The sequence below is a fragment of the Numenius arquata genome, chromosome 1, assembly GCF_964106895.1.
Source record: "Numenius arquata chromosome 1, bNumArq3.hap1.1, whole genome shotgun sequence".
NCBI classification, from domain to species: domain Eukaryota; kingdom Metazoa; phylum Chordata; class Aves; order Charadriiformes; family Scolopacidae; genus Numenius; species Numenius arquata.
Genome location: NC_133576.1, coordinates 129,420,764 through 129,430,487, shown reverse-complemented (window position 1 = coordinate 129,430,487; position 9,724 = coordinate 129,420,764). Strand labels below are relative to the sequence as shown.

The 9,724-nt window shown below is 48.1% G+C and overlaps 1 protein-coding gene across 1 annotated transcript in view; it reads left to right on the top strand.

Moving 5' to 3' along the window:
* The first annotated feature begins 2,882 nt into the window (after nucleotides 1–2,882).
* Nucleotides 2,883–9,724, top strand: part of AMOTL1 (angiomotin like 1) — a 73,502-nt gene continuing 66,660 nt past the window's right edge. Inside the window, exons 1-2 of the mRNA XM_074144398.1 lie at nucleotides 2,883–2,967; nucleotides 5,823–5,873. Of these exons, the coding sequence (XP_074000499.1) occupies nucleotides 2,883–2,967; nucleotides 5,823–5,873 (136 nt within the window). The remainder of the gene's footprint in view (nucleotides 2,968–5,822; nucleotides 5,874–9,724) is intronic.

Below are 9,724 nucleotides of genomic sequence, written 5' to 3'. Positions count from 1 at the left end.
GACAGCAACAAGGCTGAGAGCTTCAAGCAGCTACAGCATCAACCCCAGCCCTCATGAGGCACCGGACCGAATGACAATGCCTCTTTCTCCAGTTTTGCCTTGTAGCGAGAAGTGTATTGCATGAACATTAATGCTGCTAGTGGGCCCTGGGCCGTGTTCGTACCCGTCCCTTTCCCTCCCATCCCATCCTGTTGGGCAGCCACAGAGGAGGGCGGACATGGTAGATGCTCTGTGCCAAGAGAGGGACCGCAAACCCATCCCTGAGCCTGTGATGCTGGCCACGGGGACCTTAGGAGCTCTGCTGGCACCAATCTCTGCTGTGCTCTCACACTAAGGGATGGATGCACTGACGCTACAGCAATGACTGAGATTTATGATCTTTTAGGTGTTTGTCATTGCTGGTATTATTATCCATAATAAATTGTGGCTTTTGCTTTCTCTAGTATTGGTTGGACCTTATGCACTGGTAAAGTCAGAAGTTTTACATTTGCAATTAAATTTCTGTGGGATGGGAGCTCAGGACTCGTGTCTATACGAACTCTATACGTGTCTATACATGTCTATATAATTCTGAACAGAGGGGGACAGTGGGCAAAGAGCTGAGGTCCAGAGCTTCGCTTTTTCTGTCTTTCAGAGGGATGAGTGAATATGGAAAAGCCATTTTATCTTCTATGCTACATTGATAAATTGCCCTTTCGTTCTTTCTCTCTTTTACTTTTATTGAACTCGCAGACAAACCTCTCCCTTGGCAGGTGGAAAGAATAAATTGCCAGCAGTATGCACTGACGAGATGCCTTTCAGCAGTGGAGCTGTACAAATAATAGGTTTTTCATTTCAGTAGCTGAACAGAAAAATTGAAAATACTTTTTGTTTTGGGTCAGCGCCTGAAGGAGAATGTTTCTTCTCTTCTTTGATTTCTTTTTGTAAGCATTGCACGAGACATTCTGGTTTGAGATTATTTAGTGCTTTTCATAACTTAAAAAAAGAAGAAAACAGAAAAGAAAAAGCAAACTAGGTCACTTTCAAACCAAAAACGTCATTTGAAAGAACAACAAAAAGTTTCATTTTTCAAATGTCAAAATGGAGCCTTGCAGCTTTTCTCAGAACTTTTTTTCTTCTCTCTCAGCTAAACTTAATTATGCATTCAACTCAAATACACCCAGAGTCTCAGTACCTCTTAATTTCACTTCAGGTGATTTTGCTACATCAAAAAACCCCAGTCAAGCTCCACCTGCACGCAGCAGTGACCTGTCCTGTTTGCTGCTCAGCAAATGCATACACACAAGTATTTAATTCTACTTAATTAAGGCATTGAGCAACAGACGGTGTGAAATGACCTCTCACAGGTCTGGCTGGCCACGGAAGCACCGGCACAACCATGATTCACGCTGGTGAGACCCGGCAGGGGCTCGGGCTGTGCCATGACGGGAGCCTGGGGTGACACACTGATGTGGGGCTGCTGCCGCTTCCCGCAGCCCCCCCAGCTCCAGCATCTCTCCCCCATGGGATGGTGGCTGGGAGGTACCAGTGTTTGGGAAATCCAATGGTGTGGCTCAGCCGTGCTTTGCTTCCCTGTGGGGACAGGGCCCATCCACTTCTTTCTTTGCCTGGTTTCCTAAGGAAACAGTGCTGGTGTGATGGTGTCCCTCCATCAGTACCTGCACATCCCTCCCAGAAGCGCCCTGAATTCAGGGTCCTGCTGGCATTAAATTACAACAAATTACTACAAATGATGGTGATGAAAATCAGGGGCTGAGTAGAGATGCACAGCTGCCAGTATGGTGGGTGTCAGGGGACTCACGTCACCATGAAACCAGCTCCATTGGTGTCGTTTGGGGTCTGGGTTTGCATCAGACAGCATTACGGAAAGTTGCTGTTGTCACCTCCTCTTCAGCGTCTTCCCACAGAGGCAAAAGAGCTCTGCAATAACTTTTTGTTGCATTCCAACATTGTTGTGTGCTTCCTTGATAAATTAGAGGTTGTTGATGCTGGAGGGACTCTATTCCCTCCCAAATCCATGTAATCCTGAAAATTTCAGGATAGGTAAAAAGCCTCTGTGTACCTACCCCGACAGGGATGCTCAGGTCCAAGGGATCTGGGAGGAAAATTGCCTCCTCCATGGACTCCCAGCTGCAGGAAACCAGTAGGTAGCACTGAATGGCTGATAGGAAAATAATTCAGTGTCTGCACCAGAAAAGGACTTCTCAGGATTAGGAGCTCCAGCTTTAACTGCTCAATAATCTCCATCCTTCCCTGGTGGCCCACAGCCATCTCTCCAGAGCCAGGGCAGTTTTGAGAGCCAAGTGGCCAGTGATAGCATCAGCTTGTAACGTGTAACTGATAACTCCCAGTCTGTAACTTCTGTCCATGGAGGGGCTGGGACACAGGAGCAAGGGCTAGCACTCCTGCCCATTCTCCTCACCAGCTGGGACTCCACAGTGGTCAGTCTGGGCACGTAGATCCAAGACACACATCCCTGATGGATGCCCTGGTGGCACATCATGCTGCTCAGAAATAAAACCCCATCCCTGAAAATATTGTGAGGGATTAGGAATTTCTCAGCATTAGGCAGACTGACAACAGAAAACGGGAGAGGTCCAAGCATTGGTGGCCTTTTGATACAGCAGGGAGACTCGTCAATGTGACTCAAGGCTTGGCAGAGTCAGCTGCTCCTTGGCCCAATAGTCCCCTGTGAGCCATGTGCTTTTTTATTTTCCTTTTTTTCTGGAAATATTGAAAATATATTTTCCTCTGCTGAGGGAAGCTTCTCAGCAGCTGGCTGTGGTGCGGACCACCACAGGCACTCAGAGTATCTTCTGGTTATTCCCCAGAGAGAGCTGCAGGAGGCATTGCAAACAGATCTTTGATGCTGCAGATCAGAGATGGACCCTGGTGAAAACTGGAAGCTGGATGAAACCAACTGGTTGTCTCATGGTGGGATCCATCCCTTTGCCAGTGTGAAAGGAGGTAGGACATGATTGCTAGTTTTTAATCCACCCAGTGAACATGCTGGGAGTCATCCCAATGTGCTGCTGCCCTTCACTGTGCTTGCAGTGGTCCCAGGGGTTTTGCTGGGCTATGTCCAGAACAAGGCAGTGCTCAGAATGGAGGTGGGAAAGGTCTGATCTGAGCTGCAGTGCCTTGCCAGGAGCTGCCAGACTAACACAGGCACTTGATCAGTGGTTTGTCTTCCTTCTCTGGAGTGGCTTTTTGCGAAAAAATCCCACAACACCCACCTTTTGGCAAGTTAATGTGCCACTGGAGCTAGCTGTGACCACCCTCATTTTCCAGAAGCAGGACTCTGCAGATGACAGTGGTTGAGGAGGAGCAAGGAGGAGAGCTGGCAAAATACCCCTTCCTCTCTTCAATCGTATTTGCATGGGACAATTTAGGGTGGCTCCTGGGAGACACTCTGTCCCAGCAGTGACAGGAGAGCCAAGGGCTGCCCTGGCTGGGGCTCACTGTGCGGGACCATTCAAGGTTTCAGCCCACCTTGGCATGACACAAGACCTGCCAGCCCAAGTCTGGGGTCTATCGATCTCCAGAAATTGCCAGTCTCAGGAAAGCACTCCAGACAGATGCAATAGGAAATAGCCAGTGGACCTATTTCTTGTATCGATTCACCTCTACCTAATTTTCAGCCAGCTGCTGTAATTTGTTATTTAATCCCTGTTTGAACGTTTGGCAGGAGCAGCCATGTGTGCTCCCTGCTCTCCCCCAGCTCACTCTTATCACTGGAGGTCCCCGTCCACCAACCTAGCACGAGGTGCCCCTCCTTGGGCAAAGCTCCTTCTTTGGCTGGGACGTGCTGTGCCCCAGACTAAAACCAAAATAAACCCACAGCCTTCCAGATGAGAGCACCTTGGGAACGGAAACATTTTGCTTTGGTAAAATGCTTTGCTTATCTCCATCTGTTTCCCTCGGCTTCCCGCTGATAGCCCAGATGCCTGGGGAAGGGAGAGGGGACAGTCTGAGATGTGGCATCGCCTCCTTTTCCATGAAAGCTGAATTAGATAAGGAGGTTTGGTGCTTTTGAACCCAGCAGCCCTGGGTTCCATCTCCCCAGGCAAGCACCACTGGGTGGCATCCTTGTGATAGCACATCTACTGCCTCTGCAGGTACCCAGCCCAGGGTGGCTCCAGGGGACAGCACAGGGATGTGTGCTGCAGTCCATCCTTTTGTCCATTAGGACAATCTCTGCTTCTGTTGTGTTGTTGTGTTTTTTTTTTTTCTAAAATCTTGACCATGTGCATGATCTGTTACTGTTTATAGGCTGGGTTGTACTGCTGGCTTTGGGATTCCACTGTGCTTGGGTCTATAAAGCAGAGCAGGGCAGAGTCACTGTTGCCAGGAGTTTATAAAAATCCAAAACAGTTATATGTGGATATACACTGGCCTCTGGATTTGTATGAAGCCTGTTGCTATCCTAAATTAGTGGCTCACAGCCTTTACTAACTGATGGGCCTAGCAGCATTTTATAATGGGGGGTGAGACTTCTTAGAAAATGTCACAGGTATGGATTACTATATGATGTCGTGCACCTGTCCTTCTTAAACATCCTCCTTGAACCCCCTAGGAACAGTCCACAGATTCCAGACTATAAGGTTTTTTTTTAGTTTAGCTCATGCATTGAACAAATGCCATAGAATCATAGAATCATAGAATCATAGAATCATCCAGGTTGGAAGAGACCCTTGGGATCATCGAGTCCAACCATCTACCCTACACTACAAAGTTCTTCCCTATACCATATCCCCCAACACCACATCTAAACGTCTCTTAAACACATCCAGGGATGGTGACTCAACCACCTCCCTGGGCAGCCTATTCCAATGCCCGACCACTCTTTCTGTGAAAAATTCTTTCCTATTGTTCAGTCTAAACCTACCCTGCTGCCATGAAATGAAAGGGAAAAAAAAAAAAAAAAACAAAACCAAAAAAAACCCCCCAAACCAACAGGAAAAAACTCCACTCTGTAAGCTTATTTTTATTTTTAAATTGCACTGAGATTCTACAAGTTAGCAATATTTTGACATTGAAAGAAATGTTTGAATATAAAGAAATCCCCACCAACTCCAAGGCACACATGGCATTTAGCACTTGGCCATGTGCTCCTATGGGGCTGCAGGTCCTTCTGGCAGCGAGGTGTCCCCGTGTGCTGTGCTCTGCAGCTGGGAGCAGGCAAAGATGGGTTGAGCTTGTGGTGGGCATGGGTTTAGGATCCAAAATAATCATTTCCTAGGAGCTTTTGGTAAGAGAGACCACCAGCTGAGGGGTTTCCAGAGCCACTGATCTAACCTGCCACAGGCACTGAGTTACAGCAATATTATTATCAGATGACTCAAGGGTTTGCTCAGACCCTGAAAAATCCCAGCTGGAGTGTTTTCCTGCTGGTTAAACCTGTCCCAGCTGCCGTTGTTGGAGGAGACCATAGCACACATGAAAGCTTTGCTGTGGGCAGGATGCTCCTGGCCGTACCCTGAGTGCTGAGGAAAGGGAGTAGAGAGCACAGCCGAAAAGGGGAGCACAGCCGGGGATCCCAGCGAGGGCAGAGACAGGGCAGCAGAGCTCTTGCTCTTCAGCAGTACTGGAGGGGACATAAGGGTTCATCCCGCCAAGTCTCTATCTTGAGCTGACTCCGAGGTTTTTCAGTAAGAGCTGGATTTACAAAAAAACAACCCACAACACACATATGAAAGCTGTCAGGGGTGAAGTGGAAGCAGGGGCTTATCTGCAGTGTGATTAAAACAGCGTTGTCACCCCAGGTCTCTACATCTCCCTCTCCAGCTGACCTCTCCGAGCATTTGTTTTTCTTCCCCCAGACAATGAGCTCTCCGAAGGTGCCCCAGCCCTCTTTGCTCTGGATCAGCTGGGTAAGTCCATGCACAATACATTTTCCTCTTCCTTTTTTTTTTTTTTATGTAGAATAATTAGGAGATGACTTAAAACACAAGGCAGCCGCTGAATACTTTCCACTGCATAAATTCATCATCACCGGTGCCTCCTTTCTATGTTGCTTTTGAATGCCATCCATCAGAGGGCTGGGACAGCTCAACATTAGATGTGTTTCGTACCTTTTTATATTAAATTGATGCAGATTTTTTCCCCTGGGAAAGAAGCTGTCACCTTTCTGATGCGGAGTACTCTCAGATGCTGCTGCTTCTTGGCTGGGGATTTGAAGTTTAGTCTGTGCCTGGCACTGGAGCTTCTGTGACTTTCTGGTGCCTTGCAACACGATGAAAGATTTTTTTCCCCCAGGAGGCAGGAAAAGTGAGAATGAAGAGTAAGACACCCAGGGAAAAAGGTGTCTTTCACCTCAGAGGCTGAATCCATGGGGGGGCCCCATCTGGCAGTGATCGCCCCTCAATCCCAGCATCAAGGTCAAAAAGGATGTGTTGCTCAGGAGGAGTTAGAGGTACTCAGGGTGAGGTGGGGGTGAGGACCTGAGCTACATGCTGAGGAAGTTCTGCAGGAGGTCTGACATGCGGGAAAGGAGGAAATCAAGCCCCTGGCCCCTCCTGAGAAAATGGGGGAGGCTGGAGGTGGAGCATGCGGGAAAGTGTGAATTAACTGTGTTGGGAGAGATGTCAGGCTCAGGTCTGTGCACCCTGCCTTGCTCTTTGCCAGCATGGTGGGGACAACCCCACACATTGCAATGCCCATCACCTTACACAGCAGAGGACCAGCCCTTCCTCCCAGGGAAAAGGTGCCTTCCTCTTTACTCTCAGGGCAGTGAATATTCCATCTTTGGAGATATTCAAAAGTCATCTGGACATGGTTCTGGGCAACCAGCTCTAGGTGGCCTTGTTTGAGCAGACGGGTTGGACCAGATGACCTCCAGAGGTCCTGCCAACCTCAACCAGTCTGTGATTCTGTGACTTTCCCACCACTCTGGAAACCCACCTTGTCCCCAATAAGGATGCCCTGCGTGCACACACCAGGCTGCTCACCACATGTGGCACTGGTGGAAACTTGGGGTAGAAGAGTAAAAACTGCAGGAGCCCAGAATGATGTTTTTTTTTATCATCAGTGAAGGAGAGGAACTCTTTATCGGGGCATGTAGTGACAGGACGAGGGTTAGCAGTTTTAAAGTGAAAGAGGGGAGATTTAGATGAGATATCAGGAAGAGATTCTTTACTGTGAGGGTGGTGAGACACTGGAACAGGTTGCCCAGAGAAGCTGTGGATGCCCCATCCCTGGAAGTGTTCAAGGCCAGGCTGGATGGGGCTTTGGGCAACCTGGTGTAGTGGGAGGTGTCCCTGCCCATGGCAGGGGGTTTGGAACTAGATGGTCTTTAAGGTCCCTTTCAACTCTAACCATTCTATGACTTTATGGTTATGTGTAACTATCTCTGCTGTAAACCTCTGCTGCTAAGAGCCAGGATCTTGAAAATGTTCCTATAAATACAAAAATGCCTGTAAACTGTATGATACCTCACTGGCGCTAGAAGGGGTGGCTGGGCCAGCAGCTGTCCTCACTGGCAGTCTCATACACTTGATGGTATTTTAAAGGAGTACTTGTGAGCTCTCTCCACTTGGTGTCAGGATAGAGACTGCTTTGACGTGTTCACCTGCAGGAGTGTCTAACAGGGAATGGGAATAAAGCCAAGACCCTTCCCTTGGCTGCCTCATTCATTACCTTCATTACTCGATTGCTGTTAAAACAAGTCAAGTAATTTTAAAATGCATTTTCTATGACATAGCTTCCACCAGCTCCATTTCTTCTCGATCTTCCTCATCTTATCCCTTGACCTGCACCTTCCCTCAGTGACACATGCTCATTTCTCCTAACTTTGCAAACCCTCCAAGTCTTAGAAAATTTATTCTGTGACAAAGAACAAGCTCCCTCTCCCAGATAACAAGATTTGGTTAGTTCTAGTTGAGTAGCAAAGAAATGCATTAGCAGCTAGGCAGATTTTTTATATGTTAAAAATGAGGCTCGTGATGACCCCTTGGTCAAGGGGCAGGACCCTGGAAGGCAAGGATCAGGGCTGTAACATGGGACAACAACATTCCTGGCATCCCCCTCATGTTAATGGGGAAATAGTCTGTGCCATCCAGTGTTCCAGTGCGATCCATTGCCTCCTGAGGTGGTGGTTGGCATCTCCCGGGGCTTCTGCACAGCTACACACCCAACTGAGGAGCAGCAGGAGCTGCTCGGACACTGCTTTCCTCTGCACAGCAATATTAGACATCCCTCAGTCTGGAAACGATTATTCAAACCAGTACTTGTATCACCTTACATTTCCACTCGGCCTTCCAAACACAGCACAAGACGTGATTGCTCCATCCAAGGTAGACAAGACGGACAAAGGATGTGAGATAGCAGAACAAGTAATGGAAAACTGATCTCTCCTCCTGCCTCACTCCTGGCTGGTGGGTTTTCAGCTGGATCAGTCTCCTGACTTGAGTCATATGCAGCTGCACGGTCTGCGGTGCCAGGCAAGCAAGGGGGTAAGAGCAAGCACATGTTGGAGGGGGAGAGGACAAGACCATCCCAGCAGGAGCTCAGATTTATGATGTGTTGAAGGGATCGTGTAACCAGCACCTGAGAATACCTGGTCAAAAATCCTCAGCCCAGGTCAAACCAGCCACCTGAATGGAAGGAGTTATTAGTAGAGGAGCAGAGAATGAAGCAGCATTATAATAACAACAAAACATCAATATCATAACAAAGCATCATCACCGTAAAAATCACAGAAAGGCAGGACTTCAAGAGGTCAGATATGCCTCCCTCCTGCCTGAAGGCAGGGCTAGGGCCTCCTGTTCACCCATCACTCCACATGGAGGACCAACCAGTCCTAGCAGCCTTCCCAGGCAATCCATCCCAGTGCTTCACTGCACTGGAAAGGTTTTCTCGGTGTCTAACTAAATTTCTGTAGTTTAGGCCAGTTACACATTGTGCTGCCAAAGGCAGGCATAAGCGGGGAAAAGCCCTTTCACAGGTCAGACTGAGAGTTTCTCTCTGCGGGGGCTGGAGGAGGATCCCAACGGAGGATCACTGGATTGCATCCTTTTTTTCCTGCTCACCAAGTCTGCCTTGACCTCTACTCCTGCATCCAGCTTTCTGGCAGCTTGTCCCAGCCTGCTGTCAACTGCAAACGTAAAAAGCTGTGCTTTTATTTTGAGTCATTCATGGAAATGTTAATCAGCACCAGATTTACGAAAGGTTTTTTGTGTTGCCTCGTGCTGTGACTAACTTACCTCCAAGAAAGTTTTTTAACAGGCTTGCATCCATCTTTTCATATTTTCTTCTGGTCCAGGTGCCCCTTTCTTGCTTATAGTGACACCATATAACACAGTAACACAAGCCTTACTTATACACCAACATATACGGCATCTGCACCTCCCCCTCATCTACAAGGTTTATTACCTCATCGTAGCAGATTAGATGAGTCTGACCAGCTCTGTTCTTGTTGAATCTGCATTGGCTATTACTCATATCCTCCTTTTCTACATGTTTGCAAAGCCTTTGGTCGTCCCAGTGCTTTCAAGGATTTACCATTGAAATCCCTTCCTAACTCTTCTTTCTCTCCTTGTCTTAATGATTGGTGCTCTGCTTGCCATGCCCAACCTTTGGAAACCTCTCTGTGGTCTGCTGCTGTGTAAGTCAGTGCATGGCTCACCTGTACTTTGGGATGTGAGCACATTTCTGAGGTTCCCTGGAGAAGTACCAGGCAAGGGAGGCAAAAGTGATCAAGGGACAGAGCAGCTTTTACAGAAGC